Raw genomic sequence first — 26660 nt, forward strand, 5'->3', positions numbered from 1 at the left:
TTAAATCATAATGCCAAATTACAGTTTTTTCCCCATTTTAACGGTCCACTGAACATAGAAAATAATAGTATAGATAAGGCATGTACTAGTGACACCTCAGAGGGACACATTCTTGTTTCTTCAACTTTTCGTCGTATCTCTGTCAATTTGTATTAAAATTTTAAAGTCGTTATCAATAAATATTTCATTGTTTACGAGAAATTTGCAATTTATTTATTGTCATGAACTCAAAATACGGCAAATAGTTGAAAATAAATTGATGAAACATGTTTATATCCGCTAACTAAGCCCCTATTGAGACAAACACAACAAAAAGCTATGAACGGAAATACGGATATTCTTAGAATTGAGGGTCATCATTTAAAAGTTACGATCATCCTTTATAAATTACAGTCAATCTTTACAAATTACGGTCATCTTTTACAAGTTACGGTCATCTGTTTACCAATCATGGTCATCCTTGTTTTATGTTACGGTCATCTTGAAAATATTTTTATTATGATTTACGGACATCTTTGCGATTTTTTCAAATTGAATTTCGTGTTTTCTGAACATTTTTCAGTAGTAACTTGTGATTTCTGTGTGAATCTTTTATAAATTTTCATCGTATCAATGTATACTTTGTAAAGAAAATGATATAGAAACACTGTAACAGACAATACAGATACTGACCTAATTTTATATCCGACATCTTGGGATGACCGTGAATGCAGTTACGGTCATCAGCTTTACCCCAGTGAACAATGAAAATTTAAGATAGGTAAGATATAACTGTTGATATAACAAACAATATTCTGATAATAGTTCGTAACATAAATAATACCACTGCCACATTAAACTACGCAACCTGTTGTATTCAAGATTGAAACAGCTGTTCCAAAAAAGTGTTACAAATAGTCCTTCCTGTTCCAGTTCTTATATTTCAAACAATCTCCTAATCATGAAAGGTAAATTTTGCCGAATTTGACTTATTTTTAAAATAACCTTCATCCGAATTGCAAAGAGAAAAAATGAGATAATAAAATACGTGAAATGTTTGAAGCAAAAAAAATAAAAAATCTTACAGAAAACAGACAAAATCATACAGATCAACTTCACCTGAAGGAATTGGTTCCCCATACATACTGCCATATACATAAAAAAAAATAGAATACCGTATAGTGGTTTATTTTCGCGGCGTATTTATTTTTCGCTTATTTTGGCGGATCAAGGGAAATCGCGAAAATAAATTCAGCGAAAATTTAAGCATACCTACGATACTTTCTAGTAGCTAAAGCGTTTTGTAAAATATCCATTTTTCCCATTCGACGGATCAATAACGGTTTAAGATAATTGAAACAACATAAATGCCAAAAAGCAATATTCACTGGCTTTCAGGTGTTAATTAGTTTATTGGTTAAATAATACGGCGTTTTGCATTTGCGCCGATCTGCATTTCATTTGCGCCGATTTTTTCTTTCATTTGCACCGATTATTTTTTTCATTTGCGCCGATTTTTTTTCATTTGCGACGATTTTTTTACAGGTAAATTACAGGTGGATAGATATAAGAAGATAGGGTATGAGAGAACTCTCCATCCAAGTCATGTAATTTTTATTTTATCATTTTATACCTCTTCCATTAGCCATTTGTATAAATGTAATGAATTGTCAATCATAACATAGATATAGGAAGATGTGGTGTAAGTGCCAATGAGACAACTCTCCATCCAAATAATAATTTATAAAAGTAAACCATTATAGGTCAATGTACGGCCTTCAACACAGAGCATTGGCTCACACCGAAAAACAATCTATAAAGAGCCCCAAAATTACTAGTGTAAAACCATTCAAACGGGAAAACTGTTGTCTCCTGCTCACTACGGGGAGATGGAAGAAGATCTAAAAGATACACCTCCAGACTTTTTCCTTGACAGTACCCGTAGTTCTTTAACCTCTGTCTTTCTGACATCTGCCACATGTTTATGCTCGATCAGTGTTTTGACCCTAGAATCCGTGGTGACTTTGGCTTTACACGATTGATGGTACATTTGTAAGATATGTTGTTATGTTTCAGGACACTAACCTTCCGATATGTATGGCCCTCGATGACTAAAGAATTGACTTCTCGGCTCATTCAGTGTGTAATATGTTCATCATGTTACAACGAAGTTCCACAACAATATGAATCAAAAGTAATTTAAACATAAATGAATAACAATGATAACCAGATTTTATCAATGGTGTAGTACAGTATATGTACAAGTATTAACTTACCTGTAAATCTAATTACGAGCAAATATAAAATCGGCGCAAATGAAAAAATGAAATCGGTGCAAATGAAAGAATGAAAATTTTCAAAATCGGCGCAAATGTCATACGCCCAAATAATAATACAAGAGTGTAAGGTACGCTGTCAGGTATTTTTTTCTTATTAATAAGTGTCCAGTTTAATAAAAGTTAAAAATCGCTCATGATAATTTTGTAATTTAATTAGTACATCAAAGGTTCGGTCAATTTCGTAACTTATCAACTGTAACATTTACAAGAAGTTTGTACACCTGTGACTAATAACTATGTACCGGTATTCTATTGATTAACTGTATCAAAAACATAATCAATAAGTAAGACGTCATGCGGGCGACACAATAACTTGAATTACAATAATTTAACCATAACAGTAGACCATTGTTTGTAAAATTTTACAACTTTTTAACTACAATCATTTCAGTATCCACCAAAACATTTAATTCAGATAAAAAAATACGCCAAAAATGAAAACCGCCAAATTTTTGTATATCTCGAAATTTTACACCCGCGCAAAACAACCCGCTATACCGTATACAAAGAAGTTGAAACTCAGACTAACACGGGTACTGGCGACTTTGGTGCACTAGAGTCCTGTTTGATGATTGATTTTACCTATCTTATGCTTTTAGTAATGCAGAGTCTGGAAGGAGATAAAAAAGTATTATATTCAAATATTAGACTTGCCTTTATGACGTTCACTATTTTCCACTATTTCTGCATCTTTTGAGGTTTTGTTGTCTAGGTTTTGATTAGACCAATACTGTTGAAACCGATACTAAAGACGATATATACAGCAAGTTGTTTTTCCTGTGCCATTGCGACCAATAACTACTAATGGTGCGGTAAATGGCAAGTTAATGATGTAATATTCCAAATCTGTAACTCGGAAGGGAAATTCCCCCTTACGTTCATGTAAAATTGAAAAGGCAACATTTGATGAAAACGTATAGAACTTTATTGTAGTGTATTCATTGTCATTCGAATTTGCTGGAGGATACAGATTTATTATTTGTGATGGAGCACTTCCCTCACAAGCAGGCTCATAAATACTAGGATGTTTCACAGAAGTATTATCGAAATCATTCTTATTAATTTGTAATTTTTTCTTAATTAAACTTTTTGATCCTTTTTCATAACACTTAACAATTCTTTCCACCGACTTGTGTATATTTTTATGTTCCATGACAACATCCCAAAGTATAATTACTTGGGTGTATAAAGGATTATTGTCGTTGGTTAGTCGTGGTGAAAATGCGATCGCAACTTCCCAGATTAGTCTGCTACCTTTACTAAGTTTTGCCTCGTACAGGTCAATTTGTTTGGAACTTGTATGTAATTTTTTACAAAGAACGTTTGTCCATTGTCCAGACACAAGACTCTTTATTGTTTCTTGTATCCTTTTCTTAATAGCTGGCATAATATGAGTGTCCCTCATACACTTCCGAAAGTCATAAGTATATGCCATCTCCCATACTGGATCTTGAAACATTTCACGGGTGATCTAAAAAAGCAGAAAAGAAGTTTATGTATAATCTCAGACAATATTCATATGTTACATGAAAATAAGGATTTATGCTCACAATGCCCTTATGTATATCCCTACATGTCAACTGTTAAATGGATCACTTGAAGTGTTTAAGTTCCTATAAGTACAATTTTGTATCCGTAATGAAGGCAATATAAAAATAATGCCACGCATAACCAGTCTCAGTATATCTATTATAAATGTAAAAATGTAAGAATAGGCAATAAGAATCGTCAAACGAAGGAGCTTTAAAATTATCATGTCATAAAAAAAGATCACACATACACCACGTTGGGTAAGGTTGTCCTGCGAAAAACCGTTCTGTGCTGGTGTTTCGGTCCTGACTGGTGCTTGTGATCAGTGAAAATATGTAAACAAAGACGAGAATACAGGAAACATAACGTTAACATTTGCATATATTCTCAACAGCTGTTACGTAAGCTGTGACAGGTCCCGACATGACAACACGTAAAATAATTCCAACGAGAAATACTAGAAACGCATGAATATCACTAAATTAAAGGCGACTGACTTGTCATATCACATAAGCAACACGACGGGTGCCACATGTGGAGAAGGATCTGCTTACCCTTCCGGAGCACCTGAGATCACCCCTAGTTTTTGGTGGGGTTCGTGTTGTTTATTCTTTAGTTTTCTATGTTGTGTCATGTTTACTATTGTTTTTCTGTTTGTCTTTTTCATTTTTAGCCATGGCGTTGTCAGTTTGTTTTAGATTTATGAGTTTGACTGTCCCTTTGGTATCTTTCGTCCCTCTTTTGTCATAGAAACACATGGAATGTTTATATCTCAAATGTTTGCGAACGCCAAACTTTCCTTATACTCAATACTTTCTACGTATCTGAATTTTGTTAATCCTTATGCCCGCGTCACACTGTCCCGATTTTTATATACGATGGACACCCGAATGCGAAAATTGTAAGTTCGTACGAAGTTGGTCCCGATCTCGTTAAAATATCAAAAAGTGACCAAAGCAAGTACGATGAATAACGAAGTCTATACGATGGTGCCTAAATTATATACGATAGCAAAAGATGGACATACGAAGGTTAACCGAAGACGGGTATTTAAGCTTCATATCTCAGTTGAAGGCTACACGATAGATTACGAAGACTACACGATAGATTACGATGATGGCGCGATGGCCATACGATGTCTAAAAGACGTCGTGTACAGCTTACGATGCATTTAAATTATAGGCGGGAAATCTGTCTTTTTGTCTAATTCTTATAAAACTTAGTTTATTATCCCCTCGCCTACTACATGTAAGTTGCGTGTAGATAAAATTGTTATGGACACTCTAGAACCAAAATGCTCAAAACTTGGTATGGTGTTACTCGTTTAGAATATCTTAAGCGCTATTGACTTTAAAGTTCAAAGGTCAAGGTCACAGTGGCAGTTGTAATACAAGGTAATATCACCCTGAAGTTGTGGACACTCTAAAACCAATATGCTTCAAAAGATTTTAACCACATTTGGTATATTGTTTCTCCTTGTAATGATCTGACATTTTTTACGTTCAAGGCCAAAGGTCAAGGTCATGCAGATGGACTTGTTTTTTCTCCTTAAAATAGAATAATACACAGGAAATTGGTTGCTCATTTTTTTACCTGCTGGTTCTAAAGACAAAATTAAAGGTATTTCCAGTTACTGATTGTTTTGGTTGATTTCTAAAAAAATAGTTTATGTATCAAATATGCATATTAATTTACCATTTTCTGCATGTGTCATATACAAATATAGTGTCCATATTTGTCCCCAATATGTTATATACGAGGTGGTGCCACGCTCGGCATTGCCTTGTTTGAACTGTAAAATGTGTGCACTAGTCTGAATAATCACCCATAATTATGCCCATGTTAACTGATCTATCTAAAAGGTAAGGTAATGGGTTCGTTGATCCCTTTTGTTCAAAAAGAGCTCTTTCCAGGAGAATATCATAATAATATAGACAAAAGGAAGGATGTGGGGAAAGCAACAAATGCGGCAAAATATAAAATATAGAAAACAAAATGTTTATGGAGTAAACATTCGTGGGACAACAACTCAGACGATATATAAAAAATCAGAATAATGAAGAAAAAGTTGGTTTCCCTATATACGTGTGCCTGCAGTGTTGGTGTACGAGGCGCGTTTATGGTTTTCGTTATGTTACTTGATATGAAAAATTGACGAAAAATAATATTTTACTTGTTAAAGTAAATCCTGAGCCTGTAATAGCTGCTCTTCTTGTTCCATTTGAATTAATAGAAAAAACGCTGTCGCCTTTCTTGTTCTCATAGAATCATATGATATAAGCTCCATGCTTTGTGAACGTCTTTCTTAACTGTCGTATTAAACTGACCAGTGCATATCGCGCATGGCACTTTAAATGTATTTTAGCGCGAAAATTAACTTACATTAAGCTGGATTTATTGCTGTCGTAGTTCCATCTTGTCGCCTTCGTACTTTTATTCGATGGCAACACGACGGGATTACGAGGTCTTCACGAAGTCGTGTTGCCATCGTAAGACCTTCGGGTAACTTCGTGATTCATTCGTGTAGACATCGTAATGTCAAAACTGCCCGATGGAAACGATGGAAACACGAATGGAATACGATGTTCAAAGATGCATTCCCGGTGACATTACGATGGTGAGGATGGTGATACGAACTCAATACGAACCCTCAACATCGGACGCACCTTCGGGGATTTTTTAACATGTTAAAAAATTTAGAACCCTTCCCGAAGTTGTCCCCGAAGGCTAGAAAAAGTGGCCGATGGTTCTACGATGGTTAACTATGGCACTACGAATAGCCCGATCTGGATACGATCAGTCCCGATTTTGAACATTTCCATAATCGTGTTGCCATCGGCGCAAAAATCGGGACAGTGTGACGCGGGCATAACAGATTTTCCGGAAGGAAGTTTGGTATAGCCAATGAAATAATACGTGCAAATGCTATATACACTTAATTTCGTAAGGAACACATACTGAAATATGTAAAGACATTATTTTTAGGCACTTACATCAAATTGAGAATCATCTGAATTCACCTTTTTCCTTACGAGTTCATCCCCATGACCTGATTCCTGAAATATCCCAATTTTCACCGTGCAATTAATTAGCATTAATTATTTTGGCATTTTTGTAATTTGTAACAAAGTTGTAAAACGTGTGCATCTTGTAAATGCTCATGCTTATTTTGCCTAATGTGTTATGGATCAAATTCATAAATTTAATCTGAATAATTTTTAATAATCAAATCGTCAAAAAATTAAAACCTTTTTGACGAAACATATAAATTATCATTTAAGGAAAAAGTAATCGAGTTTTTATGATACAATGCTTAGATGAAAGGACGTGCGATGGATTATTTGCAGCCATGTGATGTCAAGATCAATATACTGCCGACTTACATGTGAATGGTTGTGCTCGGTTCCATCCTGGTCATCTATTTCTACTATTGGTTTTTGTTTACTCTCCAAACTTTTTATCATCTGTATTATCTGTGAGAGATTTGATTCTTTAACCTCTGGTTCTTCTTCAATTTTTATATCGAGTTTAGCTACTACCAGTTTGTCATTTTCTGCCTTGTCGTCTGGTGTATTGATCTCCTTGTAATCACTGGTATTTGATTTTGTTCTTATAGTTTCAGTATTTAAATTTGTCACAACACTTGCGCTAAGTGTTTTATGCATATCTATGGTTTTACACAGTTTTTGTGATTTCCTCAAAGTGTTGGTTTCATACTCAATTGCTTTCTGAAAGATTTTTGATCGTGGGTCATCTACTTTTACATAATCATGAGGATATTTTCCTTCTTTGTTTTGAATTTTATACCGAACTTGCCTCTTTTGTAGAATATCAGCTAACTTTTGAGTTGTTTTGCTTAAACTGTGTTTTGCAATTAAGTGGTACAATGTATCACCATTTTCATCACGTCGTTCAGGGTTCAAATATCTATATCGTATAGAATTTTTGTCATACAATTCCATACACTTCTTGAAAATTGATAAATCATCTGAAAGAAATATTAAAGTAAAGTGTATACATATACATTATAACATTAATAATAATAATTCATAACGATTGGTCCCGTAAATATAAATAACACTTCAGCCATTCAGCGCTTTTCTGGATTTTACCATCACCAGCAACTTTTAACTAAAAAATAAGACTACTATACATATACAACATTATTTATACGCTATATAATCAAAAGAACACAAACAGAACCAAATTCATTCAAGTTCAACGTTGTACTTTTGTCAATTTCTGTCAAGTTATCAACTCATTTCTGAACTAAAATGCATATACTTTATAATTATAAGTTTTCTAGCGATGGCATAGTCATATGTTCAGAATCTATTAAAACTTCACTTTTTGAGTATAAAAGACAACACATTAGCTCCCGTTTCGACAAAAGTAGAGCGTACGCTAGTAAGGTTTTGATTATTTTTGATAATCATAAATAAAATGAATCACTACAAAAGTAGTGCATACAGGTTTAAATAGTTTAAATGATATGAGGATTTATAATAACATTTTTTTTAATTAAAAGTTTTCCTGGCAAGCAAAGAGTTGATTATTTCTCAATTTAGCTTTTCTGTGAACATACATGGAATTCCTTTCAATGTTTGTTTTACCCATTTGAACAGCTGCAAACAAATTGTGTATAAAATATGGTACATGTCTCTATCGCAGTAATGCAGTTTGATATCATACTGTGGATTCACTTATTTTCATGTGTACCAATTTTCGTGGATTGCTGAAAACTTGTCTTTTCGTGTATATGTGATTTCATGGTTCTGCCAAGTCTGCATACAACCTAATTGAAAGTATTTCGTTGAACATTTAAATTCATGATTGTTTTGTACCCACGAAATCTACAAAAATTGGTATCCAACGAATAATAATGAATCCACAGTAGTTCTTTTGGGGAATTATTTCATTCATTTATTATAGTTGCCTGTGGAGCAGTATCTGCTAACTTATCTTTAGGGAACAATTTAGACCACCAGCTTGTTTTAATGCGGTTTGTTTTGCACAGTCTTTTTTGTTTTCTATGTTTTGTTTTGTATACTATAATTTGTCGTTTTGTTTTTGTTTTTTGTCCATGGCATTGTCAGTTTATTTTTCATTTAAGAGTTTGTATATCCCTCCTATATCTTTCTCCTCTCTTTTTTTGGAAGAAAACAAATTTTTACACGTCTTCAATTCATTCTAAACTAAATCTTTAACTCAATTATGAAGTACATACATAGTTTACTTTACATCTTGTGGAGTAAGAGTATTTAGACTTCTTATTAGACTTAATGAAGAAAAAGACTTTCGTCAATAAAAAAATTATAAAAAAAAACGTCAAAAAATAATATAGATCGCTAACCTCTTTTTTTTAATTTTTTTTTTTATGTTAAATGTATTTTACTATACAATACCTTGATCAATCTGTACAGCTATATCTAAGGCTGCATGGATCGGTGTATCGCCAGAGTATATGCTTAAATGTCGAGGGTCGCATTCATTAATGCAGACTAAAGTTTCTATTAACTGATAGTGCTTCCTTTCAGTAAAAATTTTAATACATTTTCTGCCTCCTAAGAAAGAAAATCAATGTCAAAACTTATATATGTATGCAATCAAATATAGTGACTGATAGATTAAAATTTGCTGTCTTGTTCAAATTAGTTTGTTAAAGCATTGTGTATTTATGAAATGAAAACAACACAATACTAATATTATGTATACGAAATGCTTTTCTGGATTTACCTTCACCAGGAACGCTCAAAGCCGGATATTTGAAAGCCACAATTGAACAAGATCCAAAACAGTTAAAGAGCTTTACAACCAAAATTACTCTAAGGTCAACTTTGTCTGCGGGAGTTGCAACCTAAGCTTCTTTTTAATATAAAACATTATCAACGGAGGATTTAAAAGATTTGTTATGAATCATATCAGTACCGAAACACTGACTACTAAGCTGTTGATTACTACGACTGTTAAAAAAAATAAAAAAGTGATATTTATTGAAAATGTTTCTCCACACTCAAGGCACAAAGAAATGATGACATATATGGAAGAAGATACAGGAAGTACATTTATTAGTTCTTTGTGCACAGCATCTACTTTTAGTAATAATTCCAAGATGCTTTATTTTATTGAACCCGTGTTGCCTTTTCGAAGTTTAGTTCTTGGTTTATCCAGTATATGGTTGTGAATATCACTAAGACCTAAATTAACAACTTTGTTATATCGTGAATCAATTCAAGATAAATGGGATATTGCCATTCTGTATCATGCTAGATGATGTGAATAGACAAATTCAATCATGCATTTGAGAAGATAGTGACAAGGACCGTGCACAATTGCTGTTGCTCAATAAAGTAAAATCCTTAACATACATATAGTTTCTATATTTCGGGAAATGCACAATCAACCAATAAATCAAAGACCTGACTTATGTCGTTCAAAATTAAATATTACTGATTGTGACATTGTTTTCAAAGGCGTATTTAGAACAAATCTTTAATAGTGGTAATTACCGTCTGCTACTGTTCCGCCATTATGAAAGAACCAGTCAATGATTTCTATAGCTTTTCGTGAAAAATTATTCTCTGTAAGATGATATAATACTATATCCAGTGGAATGCCAGCTGCAAACCCAGAATACTGGTTTTCTCCGTGAACTTTTGAATGTATCACGGCAAGTTTACAAACCGGTAACCATTTCTGTTGATGTTTTAAATCGTCAATGATCCGATTGAATAGTTTTTGTGATATTCGGCATAATTCTGGTGGAATATCTGAAAGAAATATTGATATTCATATCATAGTTTTTTGTTCTTTTTTTTACACATGAAACTAATAGATTTATATATTGTGTATCTGTATTATATTCTTTTCTCAATTTTATTGGATATCGTACATAAGTTCTTTCCAGGAAATCATTTGCATGTTTTGTTTGTTTAAGGTCTCTTTTAGCAAAGTATTTGTAATAGATTAGATATCTTTATCCCAACCCCAAAATACAAACTTTGAATATTGTCGTAGAAAAACTAAATTTAAAAGCCACTTCTATGCATTGACAAATGGTTAAAATACATTACTATAAAATAAAAATCTTTGAAATCACATCTTGACTCTTATAACAACAACAACAACAACAACAATACTTTATCTTAAGAGGGTTACACAATTAGTTATAAAACTAATCTTCCCTTAGGCCAGCATCATAAAAAAAATCATAAACAAAAAAAGACTCATTGACAAGTGAATAACTCAAACATATGCTATCGGTTTTAATGTACACGTTAATTGATCTATACCAATGTTCAGAACAGAGCATTGAAACCAGTCAACCTGTCTTGAGCAGCTGCTACTTAATCTTTTCGTAAACTTCGTAATTTTGACACACTAAAAAGCTGAAACCATAGAATTGAAATAGAGCATTTAAACCATGGCCGAAGCATTGTAAACTGAGGAGATGAATATGTTAGAAAGTATGTGTCTAATCCAATGAATACCAAGTTCTATCATTTCGACTTACCATTCACTTCTGATTCTGCGAGAAAATCGGTTATAAGTTTGATTGAGTTTTGGGTAATTTCTTTGTGGATTGGGCCCTTGTGTTTTAATTTGATTAGTCTTGAAAGTTCCACCAAAGACGTGGTTGAATCCTCCAGTATAGCCTTTTGAAATTTGATAAACTTGTCTCGACACCCATGACATTTATCCTCCAGCAAATGTGTTTGGTTATGTTCTCTTTCTAAATTTGTTTTGTCGACGACTTTCTCTTTTTTCTTTGCTCCTAGTTGATTAGTTTGTTTTTCTCTTGGTGTACTTTCCAAAATTCTCATATTTGATTCGTCTTTTTCCTTCGTTACATCCCCTTTCATACCAATCTGTTGTTTTTCTTGAACACTTCTCCCTTTTCTGCATGGTAATACTGTAACTATAATTACTGTAAATGATTCTCGACTTTTAACTACATTTAAGAAGATTTAATGATGTGCAAAAGTTATAAAGCGGGAGGTTTGGCATGCCATTAAACCATGTTCAACCCATCATCATTTCTTAAAATGTCCTGTACCAAGTCAGGAATATGGTAGTTGTGATCAAATAGTTCGATTTAATGTGTGTTGGCGTTTGTTTTTGTTGCACTTCGGTGTTCCTGTTGTTCCTTTGTTTTCCTCTCATTGTTGATGTAATTCTCTTGATTTTAGTGTGCAAGCCCGATTTTTTCCCCCGTCAATCGATTTATGACTTTTGAACACCGGTATACTGCTGTTGCCTTTATATATATTTATAAACGAAAATTATTTTATAATACTGCGCTTTCGGTAACTTTCACGCACTATTTAATGTCCTTGACTTGCTTGTAGAACATGAAGTGAGCAAAGCTTAGGTGAAAAATAGTGAACATAAATTTACTTGAACTTCAATCTTTGTCCGTTTATTTTTGCTTCGACATTTTTTGCTTTAATAACTGATGCTTTGCAAGTATGTTAAAGACTATCTGCTGTTTTCATGCTAAGATTAATACCTGTCAAAAATGCCTTTCCACGTTTTCATAATCGATATTTAAAAACATGTATATTTCATTCTCATTTTCCCTTCAATATCAAAGTTAAAGAGGAACGAAAGATACCAGAGGGACAGTCAAACTCATAAATTGAAAATAAACTGACATTTAAACAATGTTTATTGTTAAAATTCCGTTTTTTACTTGCGTGCTTATATTATCTTAAAAATGCTGTATATTTTAATACCTGGTGGGTTGTATTTTTGGAGAAGCTGTATAGATCTCTTTTCATCTTCAAGCAGCAACTCGAAGGCAATTTTCTTGTCATTGTTTTTTAAAAGCGGATTGATTCCGGCTCCAAGAAGCATTTTTATAACATCAACCTTACAGTTGTAATACCTAGTTTTTTGTTTAGTAGCTAAATGAAGCGCTGTGTTACCAGAACTGTCGCAAAGAAATATAGAATGTTTTTTTCTTTTGATTTCGTGACAAATGAATCTAAGAACACTGATATCTCCTAAAAAGAAAAAAAATCTCAATTAATGGCATATCTAGGCATTGTGGTCTTTGGTAAACTTGAGTTTCCAGTTGGATATGCTTTTGCTGTGTTGATAAATACACTAACATGATAGTATGTCAATGTGAGAAGTAAGTTACAAATGAACTAGTGTTGAAGACTTCAATGTTTTTAGTCATAAAGAAAGGGGACAATGCAAACATCATACGTCAAAGAAAGCCCGACAGTACCAAAAGAAATATAACAGCAATTCAAACAAAAATCTATACAACAAAATTACAATGAAAACTAATTATTTAGACGCACAAAATATTTCACCAAATCCGTGAGTGAAATCAGGTGCTGTTGGATAGGCGGATCTTTTTCCACTAGTGACACATCATGGCTAGTCAATATTTGGTATTAATATTGACTGAGCTGTGAGCTATGACACACTAATGATAATAATACTAATTTTCCTTTAAAAGTACTTAGTATTCAATAAGCATGAAGCTCATTAGTGATGAATGAGAAAACACTTTACATTGTAAAACATGCTCAAACGAAGCTTTATGTTATGTAGAAGCACGCCTTGATTTGGTATTCCTTTGAAAATGTAGAAAAAATATTTGACGGGCGGACTGACAACGTAAAGAAAAGATTCAAAATTAGAATAATCTTCTACCCATTCTTATGCTATGTCAATAATTCATTGAAAATGCATTAAATGCTATAGCTATTTTTGTATACCTGTTGCTAATGCCATTTCCACAGCTGCATGAATAAATGTATCTCCTTCCTCGAATGATAATTGTGTGTAATCGCAACCATAATTTATAAGGGAAAAGATAAAAGAAACACATTGAGGACAACACTGTATAAAACTCATATCACAAAGAGGGCGGAGACTAAACTTCTTCATCGTTGTTCCATGTTTCTCTGCATACGACATTACAGTGTCCACAAATATGACTGCATTTTTATTCTTTTCTACCATAAAACCGTATAAGACATCTATCCATACATTGTACATGATAGGTATACCCAATGCCTGTTGAATATCACTTGGATCTATAAGATAAAAATTGTATTTGATACAAGAAAACAATATCATTATTTCATACAAGTAGGAGTTTTAGCTTACTATAAAACCAAGTTTAACCCACCACATTGTTTCGGAAAGTGCATGTACTAGCCAGGAACAGGACAGTTGTTGGTCACTTGTCCTGTTTATTGATACTGCTTGTTTTTGTCAACTTTCATGGACTTCCCCTTTTTGAAGTTGCCAAAGAGTTCGGTATTTGTTTTTAAACTTTTTTTTATTGATGACCTGTTTGAAATAGACTACTTTCATCTAGTTTTTAAATACACTTTTGAATCAATGAGTAAAAAGTGGCATTATAGCACATTCTCTCTTTGCTTTCAAACTGGTGAAATAAATCTTAGTCAAACATTTTCTTTTATTGCAGCCTTTTTTGTATGATTACTTCTGTTAAATTTGTTTTCATATGAAAGTTATACATTTTTTTCACAGATTACTATATTTAATTATGAGAAGCATGATTAACTTACGCGCCAACAACCGATGTTGCTTATTTCATGCATCACCTGTCATTTGGGATTTATTTTGGTAATTTCACATTTTCTTGATAATGCATGTACAATACATCTATATATATTTTACTTTGATTGCATCCTTTCAGTAGCTCAGTATTTAGTATTCTATGTTGTGATTCGTATACTTCTTTTGTCTTTTTTTCCATGGTGTTATCACTTTATTTTCAACTTATGATTTTGAATGTTCATTTTAGTATCATTCGCCTTTTTTTTATATTACATTGCAAAACAAATAGTACGGTGACCACACACTGTATTTTTTAGATTTAATCGTCAAACATACTATATGGCTATATTATATATCATTGGATTCGGAAAAATGAGTACTTTTGAAATATCGATGTCGTCAAAAAGAAATGTGGTAACAGTTTTGCATAAATTAAGGTCAAAGATCAAATTCTGTTATTATATTTTTTTTCTTTCATATTTTCAAAATTTTCAGATATATACAACAATTTAGGTTAAATTTCAGATACAGACATTTTTCCAATCAATTAGCAATGAATTATCTTGCAAAATGTAGAAAAAAAAATTTATTATTATAGATTTATTCTGAAAATTGGCGTTTTTCAAACACTTTTTCTTTTATACAAAATCAACATATATTCTGTTTCAGTTACAGTAGTTACCTTACCGGCTGACATTCAACCTCATCAATAAATGATAAATATTATTTTTACCTGAAGCCTATTATGAAATAGTTATCAAAGGTACCAGGATTATAATTTAGTACGCCAGACACGCGTTTCGTCTAAAGCGTATTTTGCAAAAGCTTATTCGTGTAATAAACCAAAACTCAAAACCACTCAATACCTCAAAAATAGTTAAAATTAAAAATCCAATCAAAAAGATCCACACAGCATCTGTCAAGGAACATAATTCTGACCTGTAACAGGAGCAATGCTCCAAACATACAATGTTTTATTGTGAACATACACATGACTTTTTACATGAAGATTGTTTCTTACATGGAAACACGGGGTTTAATAAATCATTTAACTCTCGCCAACAGTATACTAAAGATGACGGAAGGCGTTTAGCAAAATGTAATGCGGTTCAAATTTCAGTTTGAAACGATAAACACATAAAATATGCTGTTTCAGTGCCGCTTTACAGAGAGGTTAACTGACTAAACTTACATCTTTACTGGTGGCAAGCTTGACGTGCATTGTATAAATAAATATATCATGATGGAATGATTTAAACAGATTTTTCTGCTCATAAAGCTTTGAAATTAATGTTCATGCCCAAACAAGGACTTCATCTTTGTCAATATTACCGAAGCTCTGCAAACCACTGTCCTTCAAAGTCTTGTAGACAGTTTGTTTACTTACTCCAAACACAGACGGAGTAATGTCGCATCCGCTAAATGCATTTATAGCAGGCAAATTGTTGAGGAAAGACAGGCACATAGTTGGTGAATGGGTAACAATCTTCGCCCTTCCTTTACAATGCGTATGTTCCCTATCTGCACCCACAACTCGCTAGTATGTGACACATGTTTGTAGTATTCACAGAGGTCCGCATAATTTTTCTTTTCCCTTTCTCTAATCTTCGTGTTCAAGTTTGAGGCATGGAGAATCATACGAATATCGAACTCATCTTGAGTGCTAAACAAGTGACGACAGTCATTAACAGTGTTGGTATACACAACTTTCACAATTTCGGGATTTACAATATTCCGGCTAAGTAAAGCTCACAATCAGGTGGAATCATAGGGGATTTGTCAAAGTTTTGAAGAATAAAACCACCAAAATAATTAAGGAGTTCTGTAACAGAACGAAACTTCTTCCAGTCAGGAATACGTCTCCCTTCAATAATCTGATACACTTTAATGGAAGCTGTAGTCTTTGTGCGACCTGCGTTTCCTTTCAGCAGACTTTATAGAGTTGTTTATGGTGTAGCGGTCAACAACATCTGTGTGCGCTACAGAAAACCATTGAGACATATTTTTTTAATAATCAGCTGCAAGATCACCAAATGTTCTACTTTTATTAACATCAATACATTGAACCATCTCTGATTTAAGTTTTGAGTGATGGTACAATGGAAGGTTGGGAAAGTGCACAATAGACTTAAGATTATAATTGCTTCACCAAATCAGACTTGCATGATTTTCCCGTGGTGCCGTCATCATAAAAAGGGAAATTGGAAGGGGACCTACAGGTTGCGACAGTACATGTTCTATTCGAGCATCATCTTTACAGTTTGCCAAAATCAATGCCCGTCTTAATACAAGTTCTTGAATTATTTGACCAGGAATTATTTCCTCCGATTTACATTTAAGGTTTGTTTTTGTGGTCATGTTTTCAAACGTTATTAGTTTTGACTTTGATATAGGACTATATAAACTCCTTGACTAAAGAAAGAGAACTAGTGATGAAAAGTCTAGACATATTCAAGCCTTTATCGACAGCGGTGAGCACATGGAGCAAAGACTCTTGGATATCTTTAGTAACATGAATTTCAGAAGAGATATTGATAGGACATTAACCCTTTAACATTCAAGGATTTTTTACCTTTTCTTCCCGAATAAAGGATATCTGTTTTCAATCAATTGCACATTTCGATAAAAAGCTCACTCAAAGGACAAGTTAGACTCATCTGATAGATAATTGACCAAGGTTTCAGGAAAACTTGATTTAAGGAAAATAATTTCTTACGTTGGTCACGTGATATCCCTCAAAAGTCACGTGACATGCTGAATTAAAGTGACAAAAATGTACAATTCAAGCGGAAAAGCGGTTTTACAGACATTTAGTGACAAAAATAGAACATAGTTTTAGTGTTAAATTAATGCAAGAAGACTTTCGGAAACGTTATCGGTGAAAACTTTATACAGAAAGATGCAAAACTTGTCTGATTGGTAGAAATATCAAGACTCGAAACACCGAAAAATAGTGGATTTTTTTGAGAATATTTGTCATAGTCAAATAAATGGCCCAAGTTTATGTTAAAGATGTTCTATTCATAACTGCTTACAGAATAAGACTTTAGGATAGAATTTTGAGTAAATATTGAATGAAAATCTGGTATTTTTGAGTGCCCAGGCTAAGAATGTAACAAAAACAGAGAGGGGAGAAAAAGGGGGGGGGATTTTTCTTTTTGATGTAAATCATGTATTTCAGTTGTCTTAATTGAAATTGAAAGTAAAGTTAACTTAAGTTACATTTAATGTAGGAATTAATTTTTTCATCCTCCGGCAGTGAGGTTTGAACCCGCGATCATCCGGGTGTTAGACTGTGCATCTTTCCACTGAGCCACAGAAACCATTGGAAAGCTTATGAAATTTAAGCATATAAGTCACCTTCTCTGTAAGACTAGAAATTAATGTTGGGAGAACATAATCAAACTTCGTTTTCTTAAGAAGCTATTTTTTGAAAATTATTATTTTTTGAAGCAAATTTGTAAGAAAGTTATTCAGAAATGTTCGTTTTTTCGTCTATATGTCACTATTTCTATACCTTAGCGATACGATATCCAACACCCTCATAACCAGACACTAAAGAAACAAAGATTTGTTATTGCTATTTCGACTTGGCTAACAATTTTTAACACATTTTGGATGTTCTCATCTCTTTTGCTATAAAAACTGACAAAACAAAACATGAAAATTCCTTGTAATTTGAGTTTGTTTCAGTGTTGATACTCTATGAATCAGATTTTTTGTATGTGTATGAGTTTTACTTACAGTTTTGATAGTATTCTTGTAAATGATCACGGCACAGTTATCAAAATTGTCATTTTAAAACAAAAAACAGCAACAATTTGTCTTGTGACATTTTGTGAAAATATTCTATTTAAAAATAGAAATAAAACAGTTTTCCCCAAAAAAAATCTTGTCAATATAGGGCAAATTGACATGATGCATTGCATTTTGTTGGTTTCAGACACCAAAAATCAAGTTGGTGGTATACTGATCTTCAATTTGAGCCCACAACCACATATGTACGTTAAAAATTGTCAACGATACAAAACTTCATGCAAACTACTCCGCCACAAATTTTGCTTATCGGTCAAATTGACCGGTAGGAACGCTAAAGGGTTAAGGATGGGATTCCACATCAAAGGGATTAATCATGATTCGTTTAGATGGTTCACAATGATAATAACATGTTTGTCATCTAATTTCATTGCTGTTTGATTTGTTCCTCGTGTGAATTTGCATTATTTGCAGTAATTCTAGCCATTTCCAGTATTTTATGACCAAGGGATTCTATGAAATGTCTAGTTAGGGTCTATCTAAAAAGCGCAGACTTTTAATTTGTTATGCCTTCAGTGCCACCTGATCCCCTTGATGCTTTTAGAATATTCTTTTAAACAGCAAAATGGCTACTGCCCCAAGGAAAACATCTCAGTATTTAAATGTCAGTAATACAGCAAAACCCCATTGTTTATATGTATCTATAAGATGCTGTGTATTAGATTCGAATAGCTCCGTCATATGAGCGTTATGACTTGTGTCTGGGTTGAATTGCTGAAATATTGTTTCTGAGATAAATGAATTTGATATTATTGATTGATAAAGGTATGAAATATCATATAAATGTTGGATTATTTAACATTTTGTGTAAAAACAAGTGATGAAATTGAATTGTAATGTACTCTATTAAATGCAAAATATTTGTAGTGTTAATCTTTTACAAAAACTCTTTATTAACGGATTAATTTTACTAAAATTTATTTGAAATCGTTAAAACAAGGTGTAACAACAATGTATACAATAAGAGGAATGATATTACGAATGTTCTATTACATGTAGACCTCAAAACTTTTCAAATTCGATTTTTCTTTCAAATAAACAAACATACTTCAACGCCCATTTTACAAAAATTGCACCGTACGATTTTTTGACGACAAGTCAAAATGATAAGTTTATCATTTGAACTACCAATACTGTGATTTTTAGCCGTATAGTCCGAATAACGATTAAACTCCTTAAATAAGCGACTTTTCCTTACTCGGTCACCGTACTAAAATACTAAAAAATGCAAACCGCAACGATTAATTATAAACTGGCTATTGGCAGACCGTTTTTAAAAATGGGGCGGTATTGAAACAATTTTGACAGTCATATGTTATGAATTAGAAAGGATACTCACATTTCGATTGATCCAAATGCATATAGTGGATGCAACATTTCTTAAGGATATTTGCTACTTTTGACTCTATAGACTTATCTATACCAAACAGATGAAAACATTGTCTACATAAGTTCGAAAGGGAATGGGAATAATTCTTAAAAGCTTCTTCGTGCTTATTTTGAGCAGCAAATACATCACCCAATATTAACTGTGCCTGAAATTTAGGAAAGTATTATATATATATATAGAAGATCTAGTGTAAGCTTTTTTAATTTGCATGATAGCAAATGGTAACATATTTTATCGCTGTTTTACAAAAAAAATCATTTGATCTTGCTGAATAATGATTTCCTTTCTCAGCATAGTCAAGTGATATGAAAAATTATCGATGGAAACTAAAGGCGCACCTTGAGTTAACAATGCAATTGACCTGAATTTGACAATGTCGTCATAGGTAAAATAGCGATAAACAAATTATCATTGGTCATCTCAATTCGATTGATTTTCTCACTTTCATCGTACCGGCCCAAGCAAGAAAATCAATCTCGTTGAGATGATCAACGATAATCAATAAATATTGGATATTGATAAAAATATATATGATATTTTTGCACTCTGTATAACTGATTTAGTCACCATATCAACGGTTACTGTGATAACCAAATGTACATGTATAATATGTTGTAAAATCGAAAATTATCCTTAATATTAGCAGGTTGATTTTGTTGAGAAAAACAAAATGTTATCTACCAGTTCATGTCTTGCATAGATAAACAAGAAATGTTCTGTTTTATTAGTTACATAGTGTGCTAGTGACCTAATACGGTATATATGGGGTCAGTAAATTCCATATGGGGTGAGAGCGAAGCTCGAATCCCCATATGGAATTTACTGACCCCATATATACCGTATTAGGTCAAAAAATTCTAAAATTCTAAAATTCTAAAAAATTCAGGTAATAACCAAACTATTCTTTTAGTCACATAATGATTTAACATTTCTAATCAATCAAAATATTAAAAAAAAATTATATCGAATTTACAACAAATACTTTTGCAATTCATGCGTGAAATTATGCGCAGTCGAATAGTCCCGAGCCACCTTAAGCAGATACGTAATAGAGTACTTTTTAGCTCACCTGGCCCGAAGGGCCAAGTGAGTTTTTCTCATCACTTGGCGTCCGTCGTCCGTCGTCCGTCGTCGTTAACTTTTACAAAAATCTTCTCCTCTGAAACTACTGGGCCAAATTAAACCAAACTTGGCCACAATCATCATTGGGGTATCTAGTTTAAAAATGTGTGGCGTGACCCGGCCAACCAACCAAGATGGCCGCCATGGCCAAAAATAGAACATAGGGGTAAAATGCAGTTTTCGGCTTATAACTCGAAAACCAAAGCATTTAAAGTAAATCTGACAAGTGGTAAAATTGTTTATCAGGTCAAGATCTATTAGTCCTTAAATTTTCAGATATATCGGACAACCCGTTGTTGGGTTGCTGCCCCTGAATTGGTAATTTTAAGGAAATTTTACCGTTTCGGGTTAATATCTTGAATATTATTATAGATAGAGATAAACTGTAAACAGCAATAATGTTCAGCAAAGTAAGATTTACAAATAAGTCAGCATGACTGAAATGGTCAGTTGACCCCTTTAGGAGTTATTGCCCATTATAGTCATTTTTTAACCATTTTTCGTAAATCTTAGTTATCTTTTACAAAAATCTTCTCCTCTAAAACTACTGGGCCAAATAAAACTAAACTTGGCCACAATCATCATTGGGGTATCTAGTTTAAAAAATGTGTCCGGTGACCCGGTCAACCAACCAAGATGGCCGCCATGGCCAAAAATAGAACATAGGGGTAAAATGCAGTATTTGGCTTATAACTCAAAAACCAAAGCATTTAGAGCAAATCTGACATGGGGGTAAAATTATTTATCAGGTCAAGATCTATTTGTCCTTAAATTTTCAGATATATAGGACAACCCGTTGTTGGGTTGCTGCCCCTGAATTGGTAATTTTAAGGAAATTTTACTGTTTTGGTTTATTATCTTGAATACTATTATAGATAGAGATAAACTGTAAACAGCAATAATGTTCAGCAAAGTAAGATTTACAAGTAAGTCAACATGACCAAAATGGTCAGTTGACCCCTTTAGGAGTTATTGCCCTTTATAGTCAATTTTTAACCATTTTTCGTAAATCTTAGTTATCTTTTACAAAAATCTTCTCCTCTTAAACTACTGGGCCAAATAAAACCAACCTTGGCCACAATCATCATTGGGGTATCTTGTTTAAAAAATGTGTCCGGTGACCCGGTCAACCAACCAAGATGGCCGCCATGGCCAAAAATAGAACATAGGGGTAAAATGCAGTATTTGGCTTATAACTCAAAAACCAAAGCATTTAGAGCAAATCTGACATGGGGGTAAAATTATTTATCAGGTCAAGATCTATTTGTCCTTAAATTTTCAGATATATAGGACAACCCGTTGTTGGGTTGCTGCCCCTGAATTGGTAATTTTAAGGAAATTTTACTGTTTTGGTTTATTATCTTGAATACTATTATAGATAGAGATAAACTGTAAACAGCAATAATGTTCAGCAAAGTAAGATTTACAAGTAAGTCAACATGACCAAAATGGTCAGTTGACCCCTTTAGGAGTTATTGCCCTTTATAGTCAATGTTTAACCATTTTTCGTAAATCTTAGTAATCTTTTACAAAAATCTTCTCCTCTGCAACTACTGGGCCAAATAAAACCAAACTTGGCCACAATCATCATTGGGGTATCTAGTTTAAAAAACGTGTGGCGTGACTCGGCCAACCAACCAAGATGGCCGCCATGGCTAAAAATAGAACATAGGGGTAAAATTCAGTTTTTGGCTTATAACTCGAAAACCAAAGCATTTAAAGTAAATCTGACAAGTGTTAAAATTGTTTATCAGGTCAAGATCTATCTGCCATGACATTTTCAGATGAATTGGACAACCCGTTGTTGGGTTGCTGCCCCTGAATTGGTAATTTTAAGGAAATTTTGCTGTTTTGGGTTATTATCTTGAATATTATTATAGATAGAGATAAACTGTAAAAGCAATAAATGTCACCAAAGTAAGATCTACAAATAAGTCACCATGACCGAAATGGTCAGTTGACCCCTTTAGGAGTTATTACCCTTTATAGTCAATTTTTAACCATTTTTCGTAAATCTTAGTAATCTTTTACACTAATCTTCTCCTCTAAAACTACTGGGCCAAGTTCATTATAGATAGAGATAATTGTAAGCAGCAAAAGTAAAGTAAGATGTACAAACACATCACCATCACCAAAACAAAATTTTGTCATGAATCCATCTGCGTCCTTTGTTTAATATTCACATAGACCAAGGTGAGCGACACAGGCTCTTTAGAGCCTCTAGTTTTTATAACAGTTGATTGATTAATGATCACATTAACAAAAATAATGCCCATCGATCCTGGTGCCGTGAAATAAAGGTATTGTCTGGCTAACGAAACAGAACAAGTACAATATTTTACCAATATTTTATTTCGGATGTCTAGATGTCCAGCTATATTCTAAGCACGCACATAATGAAAATTTATCAAAGAAGTAGAATTAAAAAATATTGATTTGTTTTTAAAACATTACGTACTCATTTAGCATTTTTATAACAATATTAATTTATTCGCTCTTTCAATTGATAATTTATATATCAAACCTTTTGTATCAAAGCTTCCTTTTAATCTTAACAGAATACTGATAGTGTACTCACCCCGTAACATGAAGGATTATATTCTAAACTATCTCTTGCAGTTTTATATGCATCATTAATATTCCCCAAGTGAAGGTGGCATTCTGACATATTCCTCAACAAATTGGAGAGTTCGATATAGTCTTTTGCATTGTTGGGATCAAAGCCAGAAAGGGCAACTAAGTATAATGGTAACGCAGCACCATAATTCCCTGCAGACAACTCTTGGTTCCCCTTGTCACCATAAAATCTACGGATAAAGGGATCAGCAGAGGAACACATTTCATCCACTCCCATGTTTTCTTCTGCGTTGTTGTCGTCTGCTGCATGTAAAAATAGAATATTTGCGGGTAAGAAATTCATTATTAGAATCATTAAACATGAAAATAGGAAAAAAAAAGAAGAAGAAAACCTGGTAAAATGTCCAGTTACTAGTTTCATTTGATTCATTTGACCTTTTTAAACTTATCCTAGCGTCACTGATGAGTCTTTTGTAGACGAAACGTGTGTCTAGCATACATGATATTAATCGATTAAAAAAAAATTAGATACCAAACTCGCACATTTAGTTATACTTATGGTACAACCTTGGAGTTGAAAGTGATTTATTAAGCTGGGACGTTGGCATGTTCTTGTCGAGCGATACAAGATAGGTTTTGCTACTTAGAAAAACAGGCTTTTACACAAAAATTAGATAAAAACATTACTGTTAGACGTGAACATTTTTTGTTCGTGATGACAAGTTTCTCACAGAAACAATCGCTTTTTTTGTAAAATCTTAAAAGCAATGTAAATTTGAGAAAACTCGTGGAAACACAGATCTTTTTTTATTTTGTTTATATTCTATTTTACATATCCATCTCATTAATACTTTGTAACACCTCGTTTTAAAAGTGGCAAAACCTTTTGTCTGATTTTAAAACTATACTCTAAAAACTATTTGAATAAGCTCTCTCCGCAATATAGCCTTTTTGTGGTCATGCGGCGTAAACCAAAAACCAATCAATCAAGCAATGTAACACCTCGATAATTTGTTATAGAAATGCATCAAAATGAGCCTTACGAATATTTATTCTAACGGGAAGGATTGTGCCTGATGTTCATATGATGAAATCATAATCTTTCAGTCAGTTTAATTGAAGTCTGGAGCTGGCATGTCAGTTAACTGCTAGTAGTCTGTTGTTATTTATGTATTATTGTCATTTTGTTTAGTTTCTTTGGTTACATCTTCTGACATCAGACTCGGACTTCTCTTGAACTGAATTTTAATGTGCGTATTGTTATGCGATTACTTTTCTACATTGGTTAGAGGTATAGGGGGAGGGTTGAGATCTCACAAACATGTTTAACCCCGCCGCATTTTTGCGCCTGTCCCAAGTCAGGAGCCTCTGGCCTTGTTAGTCTTGTATTATTTTAATTTTAGTTTCTTGTGTAAAATTTGGAAATTAGTATGGCGTCCATTATCACTGGACTAGTATATATTTGTTTAGGGGCCAGCTGAAGGACGCCTCCGGGTGCGGGAATTTCTCGCTACATTGAAGACCTGTTGGTGACCCTCTGCTGTTGTTTTTTATTTGGTCGGGTTGTTGTCTCTTTGACACATTCCCCCTTTCCATTCTCAATTTTATTTCCTTTTTTTTTTTTTTAATTCAACACTTCGTTAATTTAGGACTATAACGTAGATCCAAAGTTGGAGTATGGCTTGATAATTTTCTTCTAAATTTAATTCCTTTGCGTCATGAATTGACATAGTTCTTTAGAACAATAAAACGGAATGTTCCTAATCAAATGGTAAAATCAAATAAAAGCTTAACCACATCAAATATCTTGATAAGATTTGCATCAACAGTAGGTATTTTCGATAATTCAAAGATAAAAGTTGATAGTTTCGATTTTTCAGTCGATAATATATAGATTAAAGTCCATTACTCATTGATTGAAGTTCGTCATTTCAAGATTAGAGTCGACATTCAAAAACAATGATTTCCAAAAGGCTCATACCCTTTTGCCAAGAAGTGTGGTCGATTGTCAGTGTAATTGTTTCAATAAAAGAGCACAAATCAAAACTTAAGTTTTCGAATTGAAAATTACAGAGGGCAATTAAAATTCTAAATCTAATTCAAAATTTCAAACAAATTCAATATACATAAAAACACATATGATTTATCGCGACTGTTTCTGTTCATGGTCATATGAAAACAACACTGCAAATATTTTTAAAAGATTTTTAATCATTGGACATTCATTTTCAATATTTGTTTCGGAAATGGTGCTGCTGTCTTAATGTTTATCCTTTTATTTTTTTTTACGTTGAACTAAAGTGGTATTGCCTTTACCTTGAATTTGGCCCGACTGAACAGAAGGAATCCATGACGGAAATGCGAATGGTTGCCGTATAAAGTTAAATCCAGCCATATTCTTTTTTTCCAAAAGTCCTTCACATCTTTTGTTCAACAGTCATTTATCTGCAAATGAGGTTAGCATGTGTCAAATTATATGCTGACATGAATTAGAATGAGGTTAATAAGACTATTTGATATTTCGCGTGATGGAAAAAAGGGTGGAGACGAGGCATGAGATGTTTTATTGAGCAAAGATTTATTTTCAACTGTTGCTAATATTGATTTTCATTCTGTCTAGGACTTAGACTCTTTTCTTTTTAATTTTACTAGGCCAGCTTGTTCATTTCCAAAATCACCATTGCTCCCACTTCTAGAATATCATATGGTACCCCCTAACCAGATTATATTTTTTTTATATTTCAGACAACCTTTCTCATGATTGCACCAATTTTGCGAAACTTAACAAAAGTCTAATGTATATGATAGGTTTCACAAAAAAGTAAAATAACAAAATACCGAACTCAATGAAAATTCAAAACGAAAGGTCATTTGTCAAATGGCAAAATCAAACAAAAGTTTAAACACACCAAACGAATGGAAGCAACTGTCATATATCTGACTTGTTATAGGCATTTCCGTTTGTAGAAAATGGTGGATTAAACATTGTGTCACGGTACTTGTCTATCCCAAATTCATGTATTTGGTTTTGATGTTATATTTGTTATTCTCGTGGGATTTTGTCTGATGCTTGGTCCGTTTCTGTGCGTGTTAGTTACATTGTAGTGTTGTGTCGTTGTTCTCCTCTTATATTTATGCGTTTCCGTCAGTTTTAGTTTGTTACCCCGATTTTGTTTTTTGTCCATGGATTTATGAGTTTAAACAGCGGTATACTACTGTTGCCTTTATTTGATATAAGCTTGACAATCGCATATAATTCCATTATATTAAAAACAATTTATGAGCAAAACAAAAAGACATCATGGACAAAACTGTAAAGAATGCTGTACAGCAGTCAACATGGTTTTAGTCTTTATCGC

General features: G+C 33.1%; 1 protein-coding gene across 1 annotated transcript in view; it reads right to left on the bottom strand.

Moving 5' to 3' along the window:
- The window catches only part of LOC139482951 (TPR and ankyrin repeat-containing protein 1-like), a 32360-nt gene that overhangs the window by 2511 nt on the left and 3189 nt on the right, over positions 1 to 26660 (bottom strand). The window contains exons 2-12 of the mRNA XM_071266982.1: positions 25618 to 25746; positions 23303 to 23604; positions 19552 to 19747; positions 13583 to 13903; positions 12584 to 12853; positions 11362 to 11766; positions 10358 to 10618; positions 9254 to 9412; positions 7232 to 7836; positions 6842 to 6904; positions 2973 to 3789 (exon numbers count right to left, since the gene is read on the bottom strand). Coding sequence (XP_071123083.1) covers positions 3064 to 3789; positions 6842 to 6904; positions 7232 to 7836; positions 9254 to 9412; positions 10358 to 10618; positions 11362 to 11766; positions 12584 to 12853; positions 13583 to 13903; positions 19552 to 19747; positions 23303 to 23604; positions 25618 to 25696 — 3387 coding nt within the window. The 5' untranslated portion in view covers positions 25697 to 25746 and the 3' untranslated portion in view covers positions 2973 to 3063. The remainder of the gene's footprint in view (positions 1 to 2972; positions 3790 to 6841; positions 6905 to 7231; positions 7837 to 9253; positions 9413 to 10357; positions 10619 to 11361; positions 11767 to 12583; positions 12854 to 13582; positions 13904 to 19551; positions 19748 to 23302; positions 23605 to 25617; positions 25747 to 26660) is intronic.

This window comes from Mytilus edulis, chromosome 1, assembly GCF_963676685.1.
Source record: "Mytilus edulis chromosome 1, xbMytEdul2.2, whole genome shotgun sequence".
In the NCBI taxonomy this organism is placed as follows: domain Eukaryota; kingdom Metazoa; phylum Mollusca; class Bivalvia; order Mytilida; family Mytilidae; genus Mytilus; species Mytilus edulis.